Source organism: Podarcis cretensis, assembly GCF_951804945.1.
Source record: "Podarcis cretensis genome assembly, chromosome: 16".
Lineage (NCBI taxonomy): Eukaryota > Metazoa > Chordata > Lepidosauria > Squamata > Lacertidae > Podarcis > Podarcis cretensis.
This window is the reverse complement of record NC_137186.1, coordinates 39,277,017-39,300,049: the sequence shown is the minus strand read 5'-3', so window position 1 is coordinate 39,300,049 and position 23,033 is coordinate 39,277,017. Positions and strand designations below refer to the sequence as shown.

Genomic DNA, 23,033 nt, shown 5'->3' with positions numbered 1-23,033 from the left:
AGATGCAAAGAAGGCAGCGCAAACTGGATTCTTGCCTTGGCTCCTGCAGGGATGGGCTTGGAGGCTGAAGGATTAAATTAAATTAAATTGAACTGTGGGAATTGAGGGGCTTCATTATTTCTGTGTGAGGTGTGTGTGTGTGTGTGTGTGTGTGCAATGCCTAGTGTGAGCCATGTGGACTCTTTTATATATTTATCTTATCGTGTCTTATGGATGGTGTGGGATTGCTATTTCATGTGCTCAGACCAGAAGGGGAGGAGGGAAGCACACAGCTGGAAAATACAAGATCAGCACAAAACTATCATATGCCCCCAGCCTCCTTGGAAATACCACCTGTAGCAAGCAATCAGAAGCTTCTGTTTTTGTTGTAATTGTCAGTATGTTTTTAATAGATCATATATACACGTGTAGGGACGCAGGTGGCGCTGTGGGTTAAAGCCTCAGCGCCTAGGGCTTGCCGATCGAAAGGTCGGCGGTTCGAATCCCTGCGGCGGGGTGCGCTCCCGCTGCTCGGTCCCAGCGCCTGCCAACCTAGCAGTTCGAAAGCACCTCCGGGTGCAAGTAGATAAATAGGGACCGCTTACCAGCGGGAAGGTAAACGGCGTTTCCGTGTGCGGCTCTGGCTCTGGCTCTGGCCAGAGCAGCGATGTCACGCTGGCCACGTGACCCGGAAGTGTCTCCGGACAGCGCTGGCCCCTGGCCTCTTAAGTGAGATGGGCGCACAACCCCAGAGTCTGTCAAGACTGGCCCGTACGGGCAGGGGTACCTTTACCTTTACCTTTATATACACGTGTACAGATGTCTCCCCACATACATGCGTTCAACTTGCGTGCAACCTCCTTCTATGTGTGGTGCCGGGAAATAAATAAATACATTGATTTAAATTGCGAAAAGGGCAAAAACGGTCCAGAAAGAGGGGGGAAACTGCAAAAACCGTGGGAAAAGAGCTTGCAATCCCAGGAGCCTTTGTAACTATAATCCTATTGCGGCTTTGCACCAACCTCTGAGACATGTGGAAAGTTGGAGTTTGTGAAATGAGGTTTGGAGGGAGCGATTATGGTGGAGTTTGGCAGATTTTTGTGGATTTCCAGAGGTCTGGATGATGTTCTCCACTTTATGCGATTTCACGTACATGTGCGTGACATCGTGCACCCAGGGGGTGTGCAGCTGCCCCCCTAAATCAAGCGCCAGGAAGGCGAGAGGACCCACACAGCTCCCACATGGCCCAGCTCTCCTGGAACACGGGTTCAAGTCCCACCACCTAGGGGTGGCAAGACTCTTCTGCCAAGCAGCCAAGGGGAGGGCTGGGAGAGGCAACAATCACTGCATTGGTCATGTGGTCAGAAATGAGAAGATGGAGGTTCAAGCTTCTCCAGCTGGTAGAAAACAGCATGGTCCCACTCAGCTTTTGAATGCCTGGCAACAAAGTACAGTGGTACCTCAGGTTACAGATGCTTCAGGTTACAGACTCCACTAACCCAGAAACAATACCTCGGGTTAAGAACTTTCTTAGGATGAGAACAGAAATTGTGCTGTGGCGGCGCGACGGCAGCAGGAGGCCCCATTAGCTAAAGTGGTGCTTCAGGTTAAGAACAGTTTCAGGTTAAGAACGGACCTCCAGAACAAATTCAGTTCTTTACCCAAGTTACCACTGTAAAAGGGGTGGAAATTGGGCCCTTTTCGGGGGGGGGGGGTGCAGAATTCCACCCCCAACAGAGTGTGGCTTGAAGGGGTAGAAGATTCAGCATGGTGGTGCTCCTCCCCATCGCTTTCAGCGGTTCCACCTGTACATTTGATGTATTCTGCTGGCATGTCCGTCATGCTTATGGTACCGGTATATCTCAAAGCTCCTCCTCATACAGCAAAACTCAGGTATAGGATTGCACCCTTTAGGCTTTTTTGGAATGGCACAGGATAATTTTAATTTTAAGGACCTGTTTTTCAGTGCAGTAGGTGGCAGGGGCAATGGGATGTGTGGGGCTCCTGTCTCACCCCTCTCCTCCAGACGTGTCTTTGTTGCTCTCCTCCTAGTGCTCTGGAAGCAGCTTCTTTTCTGGGGGGTGAAGATTTGATCCCATTCTACAACCTTCTGGAAGGTGGCAGAGAGGGCGAGTTTTTCAAGGTAATGTAAGACTTGCATGCTTTCCTTATTTATAGCTTTGCTACTCTGCCTTTCCGCATTCACACCCTCAAGGCAGCTTACAATAAGTTGATAAATGAAATAAAGGTAAAGGTAAAGGGACCCCTGACCATTAGGTCCAGTCGTGACCGACTCTGGGGTTGTGGCGCTCATCTCGCTTTATTGGCCGAGGGAGCCGGCGAACAGCTTCCGAGTCATGTGGCCAGCATGACAAAGCCGCTTCTGGAGAACCAGAGCAGTGCACGGAAATGCCTCTTTATCTTCTTGCACTTTGACGTGCTTTTGAACTGCTAGGTTGGCAGGAGCAGGGAACAAGCAACGGGAGCTCACCCCCCGCCGACCTTCTGATCGGCAAGCCCTGGGCTCAGTGGTTTAGACCACAGCGCCACCTGCGTCCCTGACAAAGTTCCTAATCAGTGGAAAGCTTCATTGAAAGAAAGTGCTCCTTTAGATACCTCACTGCCATATTGTTTCCCATTTTAAAGTTCAAAAGATATCAGAAGAGCCTGGCTCCTGGATAAGACTCAAGGCACATCCTGTTCTTAAAGGAGCCAACCAGATGCTCATTATGGGAAGCCCAAAAGCAAAGCAGAAGCACAATGGCACTCTTCCTTCTCATGTTCTCCAGCAACTGATATTCAGAGGCTGTCTCAGATACTGGAGGCACTATTGTATTTCAAATCATGCTTCCAGTGAATGCTGGAGTAATATGTTCCTCGCTGCTGGGTCCCACTAGCAAGTCACGTTCTGCACCAGTTGAAGTTTCCAAATGCTTTTGCAAGGCAGCCCCATGTTTCACCTCCCCCAGATCCAAGTGCCCCATTGAAGGACCCCAGAACCCTGGAGCCGGCACTGTTTCAAAATCCAGCCATTATTGCATGTCCAGTTGGTTGCTTTGCACACGGGGTCATTGCCTTTTACCATTTATACTTGATCACTTTCCCCCCAACTACATGTTTTTTGTAAAAATGAAACATCAACCGAATGTCAGGGTTCAAGTTTAGAGGAAATGGCTATTAATGATATCATTTATCTAGCTATCTAAATCATCACCTTTTGTGTTTTCCATGCCACAAAACTCAGTGTGCCTTTCTCATAAAATCCCAAAGCTGGAAAAGATCTCAAAGATCATCTAGTTGACACCCACAGGCCACTGCTGATGCAGGAAACCCATTACTACACAACCCCTAATTGGGGGCCACCAAACTTTGCACTTAAAAGCTTCTGAAAAAGAAAGTTGGCCATCTTCTATGGCAGTGTGTCCAACAACTCATGTAGCCAGGAAATCCTTCAAAATGTTTAGTCTAATCCCAATCTGAGCAATTCCTACCCTCTGGAGCAAGAGAAAATAAATGTGCTCCATTATGTAAAGGTAAAGGGACCCAACTCTGGGGTTGCAGTGCTCATCTCGCTTTATTGGCCGAGGGAGCCAGTATACAGCTTCCGGGTCATGTGGCCAGCATGACTAAGCTGCTTCTGGTGAACCAGAGCAGCGCACGGAAACGCCGTTTACCTTCCCACCGGAGTGGTACCTATTTATCTACTTGCACTTTGATGTGCTAGGTTGGCACGAGCAAGGACCGAGCAACGGGAGCTCACCCCATCACAGGGACTCGAACCGCTGACCTTCTGATCGGCAAGTCCTAGGCTCTGTGGTTTAACTCACAGCGCCACCCACGTCCCGCTCCATTATGTATGTGGCAGTAAATGAATATTTGAAGGTGGCTATCCAGTTACCTCTCTTAACCAGGCTGAACAGACTCTGCTCCCTCACCTTCTCCTCATGGGCTGTGTATTACATTTCCCCCTCTTCCAGGAGCTGGAAGACTATTTTTATTATGCTCAGCTGCGTCATCAAGGTATTGACACCATGGAACCCAGAAAGGTGTCCACACACATCCCTTTGGAGCAAATCCCTTTTGTCATGCGCGCCATGGGCTTCTACCCATCTGAGGAACAGGTCAGTATTACTACGGGGGAGAGTTGCACAACCTTTTTCCTTAACAAAAGAGGACTGAGTGGTTGGATATATTTTTGACGTGAAATTGGCACAGATACCTGCCATCTCAAGGTAGGGCTGAGAGAGACAAACCCAGAGAGCCACTGCCAGTCAGTGTAGACAGTACTGAGCTAGATGGACCAACGGTCTGATTCTGCATAAAGCAGCAGCTTATGTACTGAGCCAGATGGCACTGCATTGAAGAGAAGGGGTTTCCAGGGAGACCCAAAAGCTCCCTTTGTAGGTTTTCTTGTGCATGCCTATTTCTTCAGAGCAATCCTATAGGCAGTTGCTCAGAAGCAATGAAAGTGTGCGTCAATGATTGCAGCTGTATCTCTTCTGTCACTTAGGGATGGCGGAAACCGCCAAAGGGCATTGCTGGCAGGTAGTCCTGAGGGTGGGAGAGACAGGGACATGGCAGAAATAGTAGCAAAACAAGGTGAACGTTGTGGAAGCCCCACTGAGCAAAAAGTGTCCTTGTGTTTCAGGATTGCACAGGGCTGTGGAGACAGTTCAGCCCAAGCAGCATCTTCCTTTTGCAGCTGCTGTGTGTGCCTGTTGGTGGCAGAAGGACAGGAAAAGCTCTTCAAGGGTGACCAAACATGTAGCCCAGTTCCCTGCGCATTGTAGTGTAGCGGGGAGGGTTCATGGCCTACTTCCCTCCGCTGAGCAGATATGCGCAGGCACAATAAGAACAGCGCTGGCTGGAGCTGCCCCACTTTTATGAAACAGCCAGAGGGTGTGAAAAGCGAACCAGCTCTTCTCCCCACCTCACTAATCCTTTGCGACTCCTTTCCCCCTATGCATGTCATATCCTTGGGAAAATGCCTCTTGGGGATGATGAGGGTCATGGAGAGAAACTGATATTTCTAATTTTATGGTGGGAGCATAATTATTATAATAGCCTTGCAAGTGGCATCACCTCTCTTCTTCCTTCTCATTCATAAATCTATTTTCACTCCTAACAGCATCTGTGTTATCAGGACCAGATCTGATTATCTGGTATCTGTGGCTGGTAAATCACCGTCTCTGTTTTTCCTTTTCAGGAGGTTTTTATTGAGGGTGTGTGTGCATTTATTTATTTATTTGGTTTCATAAAACGTATATGCCACTTGGTTGTGAAAAACATCAAATTGGTTTTTTAAAAAAGAGTAAAGCAATGACATTACCAGTAAAAACAACTAACAGCAGATTAAAATGCACAGCAACTTTCCACATATCTGGGGAAGCTTCTCTAAACAAAAAGGTTTTTAGAAGGTACTGAAAAGAGTTTAGTGACAGTGCCTGCCTGATGTCAATATGCAGGGGGTTCGTGCTGCCTCACTAGAATATGGATTCATATTCAGAACATCTGTAACAGTGCCAGTTCTGCAGATTGAAGCAGTTGAGTGGGCATATAGCAGGTTGCTAGAGAGAGGCAATTCTTCAGCTTCTACCCCAATACCCAAGTTTCTAAAAGTTAAATCTCTAGTTGGGGAAGGTGCATCATTCTCTAGGGTTCATGCCTGTTAATGCATGTACATGAATTCCAAGCTTGCATCCCCTTGAGCTCTTTAACACTGCTGAAGTATGGTTTTCCCATAATTATCTGGAAGCAGAATTAAAACAGAGGTTCCACACAGCATTTGCTTGTTCATATACCCTAATATTAAACCATGGTTTAGTTTTATGTCTGAAAAAGGCCGTTTGTGCAAACAATGCTTTGTATTGTTTTTCTGCTTTTCTGGACAATTCTCAGATGCTGCTCCAAACAGTGGCCCACAAGGGTGGAGCAACATTAGAAACAATGGTCTGTTGATTCAGATGTAACAGCAAACCAGTTTGCTTAAACTGAACTGTATTGTATTTGTATATTTTATTGATTTTGTAAGACACCCGGCAGACTTTGGTACACAGATGGCATAGAAATGGAACAAATATATACCGGTATTTGTCTGCAAACAGCGGCAGCCAAATGGGTAAGATTCAGAGGAACATCATGCAAACCATTTATTCCCAGTCCTTCTGAGCATGGGTTGGAGGGCTGGGAAATGTGACCTCTCTATGTGGCAAAGTGTTCCTTTTTCAGTGGCTATGAAATGTCTTTTATTGTTGTCAAAGCATTCCATTGGCATCAGCCACCGTTTACAAAGGCACATTTTTATTCCTTTAGATTGAAGATATGCTAAATGAAGTCAAATTCAGTGAATATCTGGAGACCGGCATGCAAGTGACCGACATCAATTTAGGTGACTTTATCAAGCTGTATGTGAATCACCGGCCTGCCTTTGGGCTCTCACTAAAAGAAATAGAAAATGCCTTCCAAGTGCTGGGCTATGAGAATGAGAACAGCGAGGTGGCCATTAGTAGGGATGAACTGCTGCTGCTGCTACAACAGAGAGGTGGGCCTCAACCCAGAGGAGGGCAGCATTGGCCCCAAAACAGATTTGTCACAAAGCTAACAGGTTTTGTTTTTACCTTATTTGACCCAGGAGAGCATTTCACAGAAGAGGAGCTAGCAGAGTGCCTCACCACTTTGCTGGGCGCAAATCCTGAGGGGGGCCGCTCAGAGGTTGGCACCTACGACGCCACAGGTACTTGGCTACAGCAGTGGCGGGGGAACCATCTCTGGCACCTGGGGCGGGGTAGCCCATACGGAGTGCGCATGTGCGGCATCCCACACGTGCGCACTCCGTACGGAATGCCGCACATGCACAGTTCATATGGAATGCCGCACTCCTTACGGGCTGCTGCTCGTGCTGTATGGGCTGCCGCACATGCTGTATGGGTTGTATAGGCTGCCGCACATGCGCAGTCCATAAGAGCTGCTGCTTGCACGGTGTCCATATGGGCTGCTGCTTGCACAGCAACTGTATGGAGTGCGCATGTGTGGCAGCCCGTATGGACTGTGCATGTGTGCTGACCGTATGGGGTGCTGCACATGCACACTCTATACAGGCTGCTGCTCACGTGGTATCCTGTACAGAGTGAACACGTGTGGCATCCCGTATGGACTGTGCATGTGCTGCATCCCGTACGGTCGCTGCACATGCACAGTCCATACGACTGCTCTACAGCTGGGGGGAGGCAGGGGCCATCTTGTCACCCCCCTCCACCCCCCCACTTTGTACGCCCCTGGGGTTCACTTACTGTGAAAACATCAGCAAAATGAATGATGTGTATGCAGCCCAGTGTAAGCTGTTGAGGGGAGAGCCTGGTGCAGATGCAACACCATTATCTCCGTTGTCCTGAATCCTAACATCCATTTCAATGCCTCTCACCTTTCAGGTGCAGATGCCTTTATTGAGGAAGAAATTCCAGAGGAAATCACAGCCACGCACTTCATAACAGAAATTCTTGACTTACCAATTCCTGAGCCAAGACTGACAGAGACGGAAACAACAAAGACCACAAATGAACCTGAATCTGGGAGCAGCACTCTGATCATTAAATCTTAATGGCCTCTGATTGTTCTTAAGCCTTAAAAAGAAAACACATTGCTGTAGCTGCATTAAAAAATTATTATTTTTTTGCATCCCTTTAGGAATTGTATTTTCTTTTGAAATAAAAATTATCAGAGCCAGGGTCATGGAAGATGAAGGATTTTTTCTGGTGATAACAGAATAAATGATGGTAAGGAGGGATCTGCAGTCCATGATAGGAAAAGAGGTGGTAAAGGAACACCTAGCTGCATCACTCTCTTGACTCATGTTAAGATTGTGGTCCACCAAGACCCCTCGGTCCCTTTCACATGCACTGCTAGTAAGCCAGGTGTCCTTCGCCCTATATTTGTGCATCTGGTTCTTCCTGCCGAAGTGCAGAATCCTACATTTGTCCCTCATGGAATTCATTTTGTTACTTTGGGTCCAGTCCTCCAATCTGTTAAGGTCATTTTGAATTCTGATTCTGTCTTAAGGCATTAGCTCTGCACCAAGCTTGGCATCATCTGCAAAATTGATGAGCACACCCTCAGTTCCTTCATCCAAGTCATTTATAAAGACGTAGAACAACGGGCCCAGGACAGAACCCTGCGGCATCCCACTGGTCACTTTCCCCCGGGTTGACAAGGAACCATGAAGGAGCCTGGGTTAGCGGGTGCAAAATACTTGCCTGGCCCTGGCAAACCACGCTGCGCCACTCCCTCAAAGGACACCGTTCATCTGCATACTTATTAAACTGACTTGACAAGCAGTTTCTATACAACACAAATCTCCCAGATCTATGCATTATTTTAGTTCATTCATCAGCTACCTTCCGTACAACCATCTTAAGGCGATGATGTATATAACAAGAAAGTGTGAGTGAAAAACAAAAAATTCAGTAGGATACAGGGACAATGCAAGGTGCATTTTTAAAAAAATAATATTTATTAAATTTTTAACAAGAAAAGGGTTACAAAACAGTAAAAGAAAAATACAAAAAAAATACAAAAGCCAAAATTAGACATAAAAATAAAAAATAAAAATCCCTTTCTAATATCTGACCACTCATTTACTTGTTTTCATGACTTCCTCACACCTCCCTTTTTTGTATTCCATTTAAAAATTTGTTCAGCAAATTCATACATATTATAACTTCAAATTTTCATCTAATATCAATCCACTCTTGCATATTCTTGTTTTACCTTATTACTAGAACCACTTCGTTTCATTCCAACGTCATTAACATTCAATAAAATGCAAGGTGCATTTAAAAGCAAAACAGGCACCACACGAAGCAGCAGCCCCTTGTCGTGAACCCGCTTTGAGACCGTCCGTGTTTGTGTTTGTTTTACAATACCTGTGTATAAATTTTATGAAGGAAATAAGTAAATTCTGAGGTAAACTCATCCAGCTGGAAGAAGCCAGGGGTGGGGGGCGGGAGGAAACCCCCAAGCGCAGGCATAGGCAGACTCGGCCCTCCAGATGTTTTGGGACTACAACTCCCATCATCCCTAGCTAACAGGACCAGTATTCAGGGATGATGGGAGTTGTAGTCCCAAAAACATCTGGAGGGCCGAGTTTGCCGATGCCTGCCCCAGTGTTTCGGAGGAAAGCGCAGGCATCGCAGCGCCGTTTCCCTCAGAGGACAAAAGCGCGGGAACGCCCCTCCCCCCGCCCCAGTCACGTTCCCGCCCCCCTCGCCTTGCGGGTGGAGCTAAGGGCGCGCGGGCGGGCGCGCGCCCGCCGAGCTGGCGCCTGCGCAGTGCCCCGCTCGGCTCGCCTCCTCCCTCCCTCCGGGGCGGAGCCAGCGAAGGCGCCTCCGTCGTGCGTGCGTGCGTGCGTGCGGGGGCGCTGCCGCGGAGCGAGCCGAGCGAGGACGGAGCTGCCTCCGCCTCCGCCTCCGCCTCCTCCCGCTCCCAGCCTCTGCCGGTGCGGGCCCAGCAGTGCGAGAGGGAGCGAGCGCGGGAGGGAGGGAGCGCGCCAGCCAGCCAGCCAGCCAGGCAGCCAGCCGGAGTCCGGGCTCTCCCTCGCGGCGGCGGCAGCAGCATGTCGGGCCGGTCGGTGCGGGCCGAGACCCGCAGCCGCGCCAAGGATGATATCAAGCGGGTGATGGCGGCCATCGAGAAAGTGCGCAAATGGTGAGCGAGGCTGAGCCGCAGGGAGGAGGAGGAGGAGGAGGCGGCTTTGTTTTTGTCTCGAGATTTATTTATTTTGGGGGGGGTGTGGAGTGAGAGAAGGAGAAAGGGGATAAAGGAAGAGGGGCGGCGCGGGGGTGTCGGCGCCCCCCCCCCTTCCCAGACAGGCCAACATTTCTCCTTGCCTCCGAGTAGGTGGGTGGGAGTCCCATTGTGAAAACACCCACGCATGTGGCCTACTACTCATCTTTTCTCCCCCCCCCCAACATGTCTCCCCCCCCCCAACATGTCTCCCCCCCCCCCCAACATGTCTTCTGTCTCTCCCCTCCCTCAGTTTCCACCAGATACCCTTCAGGGCTTTCTCCTTTGAGCCCCTCCGCCCGCTCATTGTTGAACCCCCAGGCTCCCCCCCCCCATACCCAGTTCCTAGTACAGACCCCTTAGTGCTTTCCCTCCTGAGTCGCCTTCCTTCCTCCCACCCCATCTATTCCCCCCAAGGCAGCTTGGGGGCTCCTCCCACCTCCGTCCTCTTGGGAGGCTTCTCCCCTCTTGCACATAAGTTGAGCACACACAGCAGCAGCAGCGTCCCCACATCCTCAGGGCTTTTCTCCCATCTCCTTTTCCCTTGGCTTTCCCCCTTCGCCTCTTGGTGCTCTTGTGCCCCTTATTGGTTGTCTTCTTCCTATAGATCCCCTAGAGTTGGTCAGTGAGGCTTCCTTCCAAGGCAGCCTTAAAGATTTACTTCTTGGACCCCCCTCCCCTTTGTTGTGGTCTTCCCCCTTGTTGTCGGCTAGAAGTCCCCCAGGCACCTCCTTTTTGGGACTTCAGTTTCTTATGCATATATTTCTTGGTCCTTCTCTCCCTCCCCCCTCTCAGTCCCTTGGGTTTTTGTCCCACCCCTTACCCTTGGATGGTTTTTGCTCAGCAACCCCACCCTCAACTCCTTGATTGACTTCATAGAATGGCAAAGTAGACCGTGAGGGTCATCTACTCCAACCCCCTGAAATGCAGGAATCTTTTGTCACATGTGGGGTTCTCGAACCCACAACCCTGTGTTTAAGAGTCTCATTCTCTATGGACTGAGCTGTCCCTCTCCCTCTGTATCATATCTTAGTGCAATATGGGTGCCTTTTCTTTTACAGATACCTGGGTCTTTCCCCCTTCCTAATTTCTTCCTATTTTCCTCCATTGTGATTATTTTAAGGTTTTCTTTACCCATGTCTAGCCCCCCCCCCCAAATTTTTCACTGTTAGATCTTCTTAAACCTCTCCCTTGGTCTTATGTATTTCCTTCCACCTGTCTCTCTTCTCTCCCTTGCCCCTTTGGCCATAAACTCATTTGGCAAATGCGTTGGGATGGATTCCTTGGTTGGCCTCCATTCAAGCATCTTCTTCCTGTCAACTTTCTTCTTGCCCTCACTGTGTATTTCCCCAAGTGATGCTTCCCACGCCCACTGGCTGTGCGTGCTCCCTGTTGTGTGAGATAGATCGATATTCTACACCATTCCACATCCTGTTCGGCTGAATCTGGCAGCAGGCAGAGAAGGACTACTCTCTCCAAACTCTTCTTTCCTCTTTGAACCCAATATGACCTCTTCCCCTCCCAACTGCCCCTTGACCTAGATTTGAAGCATTCTTAGACCAGTCATTTGATTTTTTTATATATCTAGCCGAGGACAGGCTCTTCAGTGTCTTGGGCAGATCCTTTTAACTGGACAGAGACTGAATCTGGGGCCTGTGACTGTGCTGTAGCCTCTGCAGGTATCTCGTGAGCTCTTCTCCCTACCATGAATTTTACAGACACTCTTTACCATCACTTTGTTCTGTGTGCGTGCTACTGCTTTCTGTGGCTATTCACACAACATATTTCTTAGAATGTGCATGGCAGCACCTGGCCAATATCCTCTTGCTGAGCTGTCTCCTGCTTCACTGGGGGGGGGGGGCAGATCCCTCTTCTGCACACTCCAATGATCATTTGCTGTTGTAGCTCCTTTTATCCTTGTGCACCTTCTTTCTGATACCCCCCTGAAGTGTAGTACTGCTTCTGCTTGGCTCCCTTGCGCTTTTGTTTCGTTGGTGAGAAAGATAACAATGTGCTTTGTGAATTGTGATCTGTGGGTATTTCCTTTTTTATTTTATTATTAATTCAGAAGGGAGAGTATATTATGGTGAATAGGCAGACATCAGATGTGACTTGGATTCCTATCTTTCTTTCAAAATCCTCATGCACCTTTAAGTGTGAATGGCTATTTTAAATGCTTTTCACACATTTCAGAGGAAATCTTGAAATCCTAGGTAAAGTTTAGAATGCGTATGTGTTCTGATATTTTAATGGGAATGGGTCAACCAAGTGAACGTATTTTAAAGATTTTTAGTTTTGTGCTACAAATCACATTGGTTCCAGCTTGTATTGTTTAATTCTAAAATCTGAGTGGAGCTATACAGGGAGGGTGTAATTGCTACTTGAATTTGTTTGAAATTATATAATTAAAGGTTGTAACCTTGGTAGAATTGCCCTCTTTTGTTAAATCTTTACAACGTTTTAGCATTTTATTCTTTTGTGGGGTTTTTGTGTAGTTTTTATTGTGAAAATCATTGTGGCACAGCTAAACAATACAGCAAAATGGTTATTGAAGCACAATAGGCAATCAGTGTGCAGTTTGGTATTTTTGGATCAGATAACATAGTATGAATGTAATTCAAGACAGGCTTATTTTGTAAAACAATGTGATTGAGTTTTTGTTACACCAATGCACAGCTCATAAAAAGCAGAAATCAATGGATTCAGGGGTTTTGTGTTGGATAAAATAGTTATTCTATAGGTATATATTATAAACTAGCAGAATACAGAAAAATCGGTTAGTATCCTTCTTTTCTTCCCAGAGTGGATGATTGTAGTTTTAAAAGCTGTGATGTTTGTGAGCAGTCCAGTTCAAATTGTAATGGGCAAATAGCTAAAAAGTGTCTTTTCTGATGCAGACTGAGAAGGGGAATTCAAAATAGAAATCCAAGCCATTGTGTTGAAAAGCCGAAACGCTGCCAGCCTTGTAGTCTTAATGATAGTACAAAGTTCAAGGAATAATGCTTTTGTTGTGCGCTTAAGAAAATGCACTTCGCTGGCACGCACTTTTAGGAGCCTAACATAATGCAGGGAGAGATGGTGATGCTCGTTATCAGCATCATTGTAGCTGGGTGCTTGATGCACCACTTGTTTTTTCAAGGCAAGTGTGCGTCTTGTTTCCTTTTGTCGTTCTTTGCCAAAAGTGTGGAGAAGAGAAAATTGGAGCCTTGCTTCTTGTTTAACAAATAAGTCAAGTGAAACTTTTTTGCCAGCATCTTCTGTTGTCATAGCAACTATGCACAGGTGATCACACTGGCTCATTCCTCCAAGAGCAGAGTGATGGGGAAAGCCATAGAATTTTTGCAGACTTCAATCCTGACATAGCAGCCTTCCAGTTGCTGTGGGAAACCTAGTCAGATCCTTAAAATACACATGTTCATGTCACAAGTTTATGTAGATCTTGTTCTTCAGATGAACAATGTAGGGACCCCCCCCCTCTATTTTCCCCATTGGGGAACAAGAACAAGAAGAAATGTACAAACCTTTACTAATGTGCAGTGAAAGGTTGGTGGATATTTCTGTATTCTGAGATGAAAGATTGTTGGCATGAAATTTAATGTCTTTACATGCCTTCTGTGTGCTGCACTGTATTGAAGACTTCAAGCTTGCTATTGCTGAAGACACTTTGTGTGGTATGGCACTGGGTCCCAACATATGTTGGGGCCTTCTCAGTAGTGGCCCCCGCCCTGTGGAACACCCTCCCATCAGATGTCAAGGAAATAAGCAACTATCCTATTTTTAAAAGACATCTGAAGGCAGCCCTGCTTAGGGAAGTTTTTAATATTTAATGCTGCATTGTTTTTAATATTCAGTTGGAAGCCGCCCAGAGTGGTGGGGGAAACTCAGCCAGATGGGCGGGTTATAAATAAATTATTATTATTATTATTATTATTATTATTATTATTATTATGGTACAGTTCTGTGCATGCATGCATGCACATGTGCGCGCGTGTATGCAGAATGAGAGAGAGAGATGGTGCTGGAGGAAGAAAAACCCGCCTGAAGCAGTCATGGGAAAATAGCAAAACAGACCAGGCATATACATATATCTCTCACTGGAAGGTTGTTGCAGGCAAAATGTTCTACAAAAAGTTATTCCATTGCTGTTACCAAGTGTGATTAATGAATGCTGGCAAACTTGGGGAACCCAGTAGTTTTAGCAGTCATTGGCTGCCTTTGATGGTTCAGGTGTTTGGATCACTCTCTGCATTCATTCAGTCCTAAACCATTGAGAACAGACAAGTCCTTCTCAATCAGCATGGCTACTGACACTGGTTTCTTCAGCCTCCAGTCAAACATCTGCTTGAGACAGAAAGGTTTATTGTTCAGTATTCATGTGGTTTGATGGTGTTGATTGTCTGTGGCTTGATGATTAGAGAAAGATTTTTTTCCTTCTGAGGCTCGTGGATTTCTGGATTTCTGCTTGTTCAAGGTGTGCATCTGTGTCGGCGATGCAGCCTTCTGTTTATCAGATGGATACGCTATAGCTTTGAAAACTCCAAAGTTGTATCTTAGGCATGAGGTTAAATAGGGCCTTGAAGGCAACCTATGATGAAAATGATTTATTTCAGTGCCAAAGTCTGTTGAGTATTTCTCATATGTATGTGTTATGTGCACCTTTTTATTTGATATCTGTATGCATGGTGCAGGCCAGAGAAACCAGGTGATCCTATTACTAGTAGAAATAGTTGTGTTTAACAATGTGCTTGATCATATTGATTTGAGTGATGCTTAAGGTAAAGGTAAAGGTACCCCTGCCCGTACGGGCCAGTCTTGACAGACTCTGGGGTTGTGCGCCCATCTCACTTAAGAGGCCAGGGGCCAGCGCTGTCCGGAGACACTTCCGGGTCACGTGGCCAGCGTGACATCGCTGCTCTGGCGAGCCAGAGCCGCACACGGAAACGCCGTTTACCTTCCCGCTGGTAAGCGGTCCCTATTTATCTACTTGCACCCGGAGGTGCTTTCGAACTGCTAGGTTGGCAGGCGCTGGGACCGAGCAGCGGGAGCGCACCCCGCCGCAGGGATTCGAACCGCCGACCTTTCGATCGGCAAGTCCTAGGCGCTGAGGCTTTAACCCACAGCGCCACCTGCGTCCCTGAGTGATGCTTAGGCATATCTAATTTACTCTGGCTTGTATGCATAACCAGTTTGTAGAAGGATTTTTATATTAATCTACCTTTTGCTTGGGACGCAGGTGGCGCTGTGGGTTAAAGCCTCAGCGCCTAGGGCTTGCCGATCGAAAGGTCGGCGGTTCGAATCCCTGCGGCGGGGTGCGCTCCCGCTGCTCGGTCCCAGCGCCTGCCAACCTAGCAGTTCGAAAGCACCTCTGGGTGCAAGTAGATAAATAGGGACCGCTTACCAGCGGGAAGGTAAACGGCGTTTCCGTGTGCGGCTCTGGCTCGCCAGAGCAGCGATGTCACGCTGGCCACGTGACCCGGAAGTGTCTCCGGACAGCGCTGGCCCCTGGCCTCTTAAGTGAGATGGGCGCACAACCCCAGAGTCTGTCAAGACTGGCCCGTACGGGCAGGGGTACCTTTACCTTTACCTTACCTTTTGCTTAGGTCCATATTAAGATAATGTGTTAAACTAGAAAAGTATGTTGCTTTTTATGCATAACTGAACTTGAGATTAAAACATGCCTCGATTTTATAGAAGCTTAATTTGACCAAGATGTGAAAAATCATTGGGTTAGTTTGCTGAAATGATGTGGTGCAGTTAACCAGATCTATGGGGGTCAGTTTCTGTGCAAAAGAGGTACAACCTGATCTGTTTGCACTGCTGTATACCTAATCCTAGTGCACCCCCCAAAATCTTTATCCACAAGTGTAGCTGTCCCTGACCCTAGTTGGCCTCCTCCAGCTTCCCTGGAAGAAAACAAATGTCATTGTGCCCCCTTATAGGCCATTTACAACACAATAGAGAAAGGTCGAGATAAACTAAGAAACAGAGGTACTACTGCCAAGTGAAATGCTTAGAGGGAGGAAAAAATATTAGAAAGTGTTAATTTTAAAATACTGATGGTGATGGTAGGTAAAAAGAAGAAATACCCATCTTAAGTAGTCATGGGAAATAGTAAAACAGATCAGATAGCAGCCTATGTGAAGTAGAATCCTAATCCTGCTCAAAGAAACTGCTGATTTCCCCTGTTTTTTATTTATTATTCAAGATTACAGAAGGCATATACGTCCCTAAGTATCATTCATACAAATTATAATCCATATTGCGCTGAGCAAGCCCTATTCCATGCATACCACCCCATGCAGATTTGGGTATATCAAAAATGTTTGTAGAATGGGGAACTATGTAATTAAAATAGAGGGCTTCCAATTAGATACTGCTTTTTGAAGGACAGGTCAGTGAAGCAGCATTGCTAAATTGGAGGAACTAATTATCTTTTTGCTAAAATTTGTAAGCTGTCATAGTGGCTGAATAGGACATACTGTTCAGTCGTACCTCGGCTCCCAAACACCTTGGGAGTCAAGCGTTTTAGCTCCTGAACGATCGAAAACCGGGAGTTTTCCAGTTTTCGAATGTTCTTTTGGAAGCTGAACGTCCAACGGGGCTTCCATGGCTTCCTGCAGCCAATCGGAAGCCACGCTTTGGAAGTCGAATGTTTCAGAAGTCAAACAGACTTCTGGAACGGATTCTGTTTGACTTCCGAGGTATGACTGTACTGGGACATAAAGTGGTGCCCCGCAAGACGAATGCCTCGCAAGACGAAAAACTCGCTAGACGAAAGAGTTTTCCGTCTTTTGAGGTGCTTCGCAAGACGAATTTCCCTATGGGCTCACTTCGCAAGACGAAACGTCTTGCGAGTTCTTGCGAGTTTTTTTCCTTTTTTCCCCTTTTTCTAAGCCGCTAATAGCCGCTAATAGCGCTAATAGCCATGCTTCGCAAGACGAAAAAACCGCAAGACGAAGAGACTCGCGGAACGAATTAATTTTGTCTTGCGAGGTACCACTGTAGTGTTTCTATTCCATATCCTTACCAGTATCTCTATTCCCTCCTTCCCTGATTCTTCAAGCGTTCTGTCCCTTGGCCCAAACCCAAAGAACCATGCAGCTAACACTGCATGCTCAAGGGGACTTTGGACTTGTATTTCTTAATAAAGCAATGGGAAACTGCTTTTGAATCTTAAGGAAGTTCTGTAAGAGGTTTGTACTGAGAGGCATGGGATACTCAAAGAAGAAGACGTTAGTCTGCTGGGCACATCTCAGGCAGCTTGTTAAATCTTGTTTTTTTCAGCATGTGTAGACCTGAGTTCAGTGCTCTTGATCATCTACATTAGTGGTGGGGTCCTCTAGCCTGGGGGCCAAATGTGACCCTCCAGGCCCTTGTCCCTCTTCCTAGCCACACTGTTCACTGCCCCTTCACCTCCTTCTGGAGTGTTTTTGCCTGGCTGGAATGTGTCCTGGAGCCCTGATAATGTCCTCTGCTTACCTGGAAAGAAGATAGAGAGGGATGTGTGAGTGTGTAGACTAGCCAATGGGTAAAATAGCTCCCCCTTGCACTGGCAGGTGACCCCCAGATTGTTGCCCACAAGGGAATGTGTCTCTTGGGCCAAATAGAGTTACGTCAAATCAACATAATTAAATGAAGGCTCTCAAATATCAGGGATAACTTTCACTCTAGATTTTTTTTTTAAAAAAATACTAACATAGGTTTCCTCCTGTATTCTACAGTTGATCGAGTGAAGATGCTGTTTGTGGCTGCTTTGAGATGCTAACAGGTATATTGAACTTTTGGTTTTCAAATGCAGCATCTCTAATACATTGTGGAACAGATTCCGTTTAAATGTTGTTTTTATAACTAGAAATACTTACACAGGTGTCTTGTGTTCAAGAGAACAGCGATAGGTTCATTCTTCCATTGGCTTAATTGCTTAATTACATTACACATGCAGCCTTATGTAAACTGCTGAAGAGCTCTTTTTTGATTAAGCGGTCTATAAATTTTGCTAAATAACAAATTACGTTTAGAACTCAAATTTAGAGTGCGTTCTACTTTAGTGATTTTCTTCCTTTCAGTAGTAGGTCAGTGCATTGGATTTCAGAGCACTGATAAACATTTCAGAGCATTGAGCTTTAGGAATGGAGAATGGCTCTGTTGGATCAGAATGTTGATATAATATATAAAATACATGTTTTCAGAAACACCATTGTAAGAAATGCTGCTGTAAGACACTATACACTTTTATGATGTGGATGGCCCCTGTTTCTAGATAGTCTTTGTCTTCACCCTTTTCTCTATGATGAATAGCTAGTAGGTGAAATAAAGCTATGGGGGGAATTGCTGCTAATTTTCATAGTGTCTCTCATTTAAAAACAAAAACAAGCTTTGTGATATCACAGAAATGATAAAAAGATAATTTGGACCTCTTTCCATTCTATTGTTGTTCTTAAAATTCCACTAAACCTCTCACATTCTGTTCTACAGATTAATACTTCTGGCCCACCAGGGAATCTTCTTTATCCCCTTCCAGTGTAGCTGCTTTTGTTACTCATACTTGCTGGGACTTGCAAGGAGTTGAGTTCCAGTTAACTGCACATGTATGTGTGCTATATCATACGGAAATTTAATGGGGTGTTTCAGACATAACACAAGACAGTGGTTTGGCATTGATTGAGTGAAGAGTGAGCAGTTTTTGGTTTGGGTGCCTCACGTGAAGTGATTACCTGGTTTGAGGCATACCAGGGCTTGCTCATTTGCCTGAACTGGCAAGCCCTGGTTTAGCATTTGAGTTTCATGTGTCATGTATCCTTCCAAAATTTTCCTTTCTAAGCCTGACAGCCTCCCATTGTAGAAAAACTCTCCAGCTGCCACCAGCTGCTTGGATTTTGCAGAGGGGATTGGAAGGCATACCTACACTGCCATGTGGTATTCCTGTCTCTAGGAGTTTGGAGTTAGTTGGTGTACCTTTATACTTTGAGAAACACTTAAAATTGATTTCGGTTACGTTTCCCCTCAAATTAGATATTATCTGCTGTTGCGACATACTAAATGACCAAAAGGTTGTGTGCAGTGCATGTGCTCTCTGAATGGGTAGATCTCTCGCTCGCTCGCTTTGTCACTTTTGCTTGTTGGGCTGTGCCAACAAGAAGCCCCAAAATGGCAGAGGTATCTGCTGGTTGTAAAAGATAGCATGTCTCCTGTATTAAATGCAGACAACTCTACACATCATCGTATGTTCTCAGGTCCATAGAGAACATACAACCAATTTGAATAGGTTGTTACAGACCTTCCACAATATATACTTCCACGTCACTTTTTAATGTGCTATTTTGAAACTAACATGTGTTATCTTTTTGTAGGGAGAAGAAATGGGTGACAGTTGGTGACACATCCCTCAGGATTTACAAATGGGTACCAGTAACAGAGCCCAAAGTAGATGATGTAAGTATTTCAAGCAGTGTTAGAAACTGAGATATAAAAGCCAGGAGCTGAATGGCTCCTGGAACCTGGCTTATAGGTGCAAAAGCAGCATGGCTAGTTGCCATCTGCTCCCCTCCAAATGCAGCAGCACTTTTTATTTTTTTATTTTTAAAAACATGAACTAATACACAGTTCAGTGACACATTGTTAATTTCACATGTTTAATAGCAGTTCTTAATTGGATACCACAGTTAAGGGAGGTGGGTGTGGGTGGGCTGAAATGACATTAATACTTTACAGTTTGTATACTTATGAAAGCAGTACCACAATGGAGTCTCTTGCGCATATCAGAAGGCTTCAGTGAAGTAGCATAGAAAAAGGGGATAGCAGCTGCCCTAGCTCTTCTGCAGTGGAGATTTATTTCAGGCTACTTGAAATCTCAACTTGGTCGCTAGGTGGTACTCTTGAATTGCAAAAACTACTGGCGATGGGTTAATTTCGAACACTGATTTCAATATGCCTTGCATATAACTGGAGGAAATGCACAATAATCTTCAGAAAACAAGAAGATTGACAAAGTTGTGAAAAAAAGCTAGAAAACACATAGCCTCTTGATTAGGCTTGAGTGTGCGTGTGTCTAAATAGGAATAATGGGAGCACATTTTTCCCTTCCTTTTGGGCTTCTGTCTAATCATTTTGTTTTAAAATATCAGAATTCCTGTTGGAATGAAACTTGCAAAATATTGTATTGCCTAGTGTCAGCGCTTAATTGGAATGCTTGCATCAGAATGACTGTTTGCTGTAATTATAACCGCTTTATTAATGTTTTTTTTTTAAAAAAAAAACTGGCTATGAGATCTCCAGAATTGGTACCTAACATGCAACTTTACAATTAATGATACATTAGCATCATGGAAAGTTTATTTTAAAGTCAAAAGTTTCCTGGAAAGATACCCTCCATTTTTCATTATTGCTATTCTGTCTATGCAGAGGCGTTTAGAGATTGCAGTGTTGAAAATTGCGTCCTTTAATCATTTTGTAGGCTGTGTCTACAATACTGATTGCATAGCTATGGTGCTTGTGTGACTGCAACATTTTCACCTGTTTGTCTCAACAGACATACACAAATGCGGGTAAGAGCAAAACCCCCAACATGGAGTCAATGTCTTCTGTAGCGATAGGCTGTCATCTGGCCATCTGCTTGTAATTTTTTAGAGTGTTGCCTGACCCTAATGCTCTCATCTCTGAGCCCTGCCCCTCTCTTTGCCCCCTTTCAAGCATCTGGCTTCTCATTCTCTCCGCAGGCACTGTGTGTGCTTTGAGAGCAGTGCATCTGTCACTTTCTCCTAGGAGACCAATTACGTCACCTTCTAATTGAAAATGCAGCATCCTTTTTCATACATGGATTTTTCACACGGTTGATGTTATCATCCCTCACTTGGTTTTTTTAGCTTCTGTAGCGCTGTTAGCATTTGAGGGAATGGATCGTGCTCCATGTAGCATCTGATTAGGTTTGTGGTTTCACGTTGATCTTATTGTTGTCTGCACCAGCGTATATAAGAATACTCCCCCTGCCCCAAATCGGATACCTTTAATTATTCATTTAAAATTGTGTAATGGTATGAACTATAAAAGAGTAAATTAAATCTGAGTTAAATACAAACATGTTAAAATAGAGTATATTTTATATAACCTCCTAGAATTTAATCCACAGCTTTCTGTAAAACATATTGACCAGAATTAAGTGCATTAAAAGTGGTTTTCCTATAGAAGGAACAAGCTGCTTGAACTCTAGCATTCAAAAGACTATGAGATATAGATATAGATACATTCATAAAGTATGTAAAATGTATATTTATGTTTTATTTTTAAAATCCAGTGAGAGAGAGATTGGATTACAACAAATTGTGGGCTTGGAAATGGAAACCAAGAACAAGAAAGCTATGGCAGGTGTAAGATCTAGCTTCAGAATCACCTTGAAGCTGTTCTTTATTTCTCTGAACTTACCGCACTAGTCTTACATTCCTTTCTTAAGCCAGTTTCATGTTCCTCTCTGCTGCAAAGTTCATTGGATGACTACAGAATCATATACAGTAATTGTAGATTTGGAAGGACCCCAAAAGTCCAACTGTCTCCAAGGCAGGAATTGCAGCTAAAGAATACCTTACAGATGGACATCCAACCTCTGTTTAAAAACCTCCATTGACTTTCTGAGGTAGTCGGTTCCACTGTTGACCAGGTCTTATATTCAGAAGGTTCTTCCTAATATTAGGCAGAATTTCCTTTTTTGTAATTTGAATCCACTGGTTTGGGTCCTGGAGCAGCAGAAAACAAGCTTGTGCCATCTTCTGTGTGGCAGCCCATCAGACAGCTATCATATCTCCTCTCAGTCTCCTCTTTTCCTGGCTAATCATACCCAGTTCCCTCAACCGTTCCTCATAAGGTTTGGTTTCCAGACCCTTGATCATCTTGGTTGCCCTCCTCTGCATACATTCCAGCTTGTCAATATCCTTCTTAAGTTGTGGTGCCCACAACTGGACACAGTACAGGCAGAGACTATTTTAGGCACATCCAAGATATGCGTGACTATGCATGCGTGCATTGTGCCAATCCTGAAAATAACACAAATGCATCAGAGAAAGGGGTGGGGCAGGGTTTTTGAAGGCTTTTTCAATGATGTTTCAAATATACACAATTTCACTTAAATATGTGGTGTCTTGGAATGTAACCAGTGCATAAATGGGGAGTTACCTGTAGTCCAGGTAGGGCTGACCAACGCAGACTTAAGTGATACTACTACTACCTTGATCTGGACACTAGACTTCTGTTGATGCAGCCTTTGGGGGGGAAAAGAAGCAGCACCATGTCCCTTGTCCTGAACTATTTGGAGGAAGAGCAGAAGAGAGATTTAAATAGTAATACAGTGGTGCCCCGCAAGACGGATGCCTCGCAAGACGAAAAACCCGCTAGACGAAAGAGTTTTCCGTTTTGAAGGCGCTTCGCAAAACGAATTTCCCTATGGGCTTGCTTCGCAAGACGAAATGTCTTGCGAGTTTTTCCGACTTTTTTTCCCCTTTCCCCCCCTTTTTCTAAGCCGCTAAGCCGCTTATCTGCTTATCTGCTAAGCGGATAAGCTGCTCTAAGCCGCTAATAGCGCTAATCCGCTAAGCCGTCAATGGGCTTGCTTCGCAAGACGAAAAAACCGCTAGACGAAGAGAATCGCGGAACGGATTCTTTTCGTCTTGCGAGGCACCACTGTATATGTTTTAATGAGGCAAGCTCTGTAATTTTTGCTATGAGTTGTGAAAATGTGTAGTTTTATTTCCCATCTCACAGTGGAGAAGAGTATTTGGAGTTTTAGGAATACAGGAAGCTGCCTTATACGGACTCAGATCATCAGTCCATTTAGCTCAGTATTGTCCATTCTGCCTGGCAGCTGCTCTCCAGGATGTCAGACAAGGTTCTCTTCTTGCCCTACCTGGAGATGTGGAGGATTGAATGCGGAACCTTCTGCATGCAAAGTAACTTCTGAGTTATGGCCCTTGACCCAAAATATTTTGGCATTAGTCTGCAGGAAAGTGGCATTGTCCAGGTCTTTTTGCAAATACAATGAGATGGTCAGAAATCCATGATTTGAAATAATGACAGCCATACCTCAGAAGTCAAATGGAATCCGTTCTGGAAGTCTGTTCAACTTCCAAAATGTGAAACCAAGGCACGGCTTCCGATTCCTGCAGCCAATTTGAAGTTGTGTCGGACGTTTGGGTTCCAAAGAACGTTCGCAAACCGGAACACTCACTTCGGGTTTGCTGCGATTGGGAGCCAAAACGTTCGAGCCGCAAGGCGTTCATCAACCAAGTTATGAC

At 45.4% G+C, this 23,033-nt stretch overlaps 2 protein-coding genes and 1 long non-coding RNA gene across 5 annotated transcripts in view; 2 read left to right on the top strand and 1 right to left on the bottom strand.

The window, feature by feature from the left end:
• The window catches only part of CFAP251 (cilia and flagella associated protein 251), a 39,580-nt gene extending 31,919 nt beyond the window's left edge, over positions 1-7,661 (top strand). For all 3 annotated transcript variants that reach the window (XM_079956465.1, XM_079956464.1, XM_079956466.1), the window contains 5 exons: positions 2,032-2,122; positions 3,957-4,100; positions 6,292-6,520; positions 6,611-6,712; positions 7,407-7,661. In XM_079956465.1, coding sequence (XP_079812591.1) covers positions 2,032-2,122; positions 3,957-4,100; positions 6,292-6,520; positions 6,611-6,712; positions 7,407-7,576 — 736 coding nt within the window. In that variant the 3' untranslated portion in view covers positions 7,577-7,661. The remainder of the gene's footprint in view (positions 1-2,031; positions 2,123-3,956; positions 4,101-6,291; positions 6,521-6,610; positions 6,713-7,406) is intronic.
• Positions 5,335-7,399, bottom strand: LOC307205161. The gene is made up of 2 exons (XR_013833927.1): positions 7,269-7,399; positions 5,335-5,727 (listed from the first exon to the last, which is right to left on the bottom strand). It is a non-coding gene; the product is annotated as an uncharacterized lncRNA (long non-coding RNA).
• Positions 7,662-9,411: 1,750 nt separating the features above from the next.
• The window catches only part of BCL7A (BAF chromatin remodeling complex subunit BCL7A), a 30,678-nt gene continuing 17,056 nt past the window's right edge, over positions 9,412-23,033 (top strand). The window contains exons 1-2 of the mRNA XM_079957860.1: positions 9,412-9,678; positions 19,107-19,188. Of these exons, the coding sequence (XP_079813986.1) occupies positions 9,587-9,678; positions 19,107-19,188 (174 nt within the window). The 5' untranslated portion in view covers positions 9,412-9,586. The remainder of the gene's footprint in view (positions 9,679-19,106; positions 19,189-23,033) is intronic.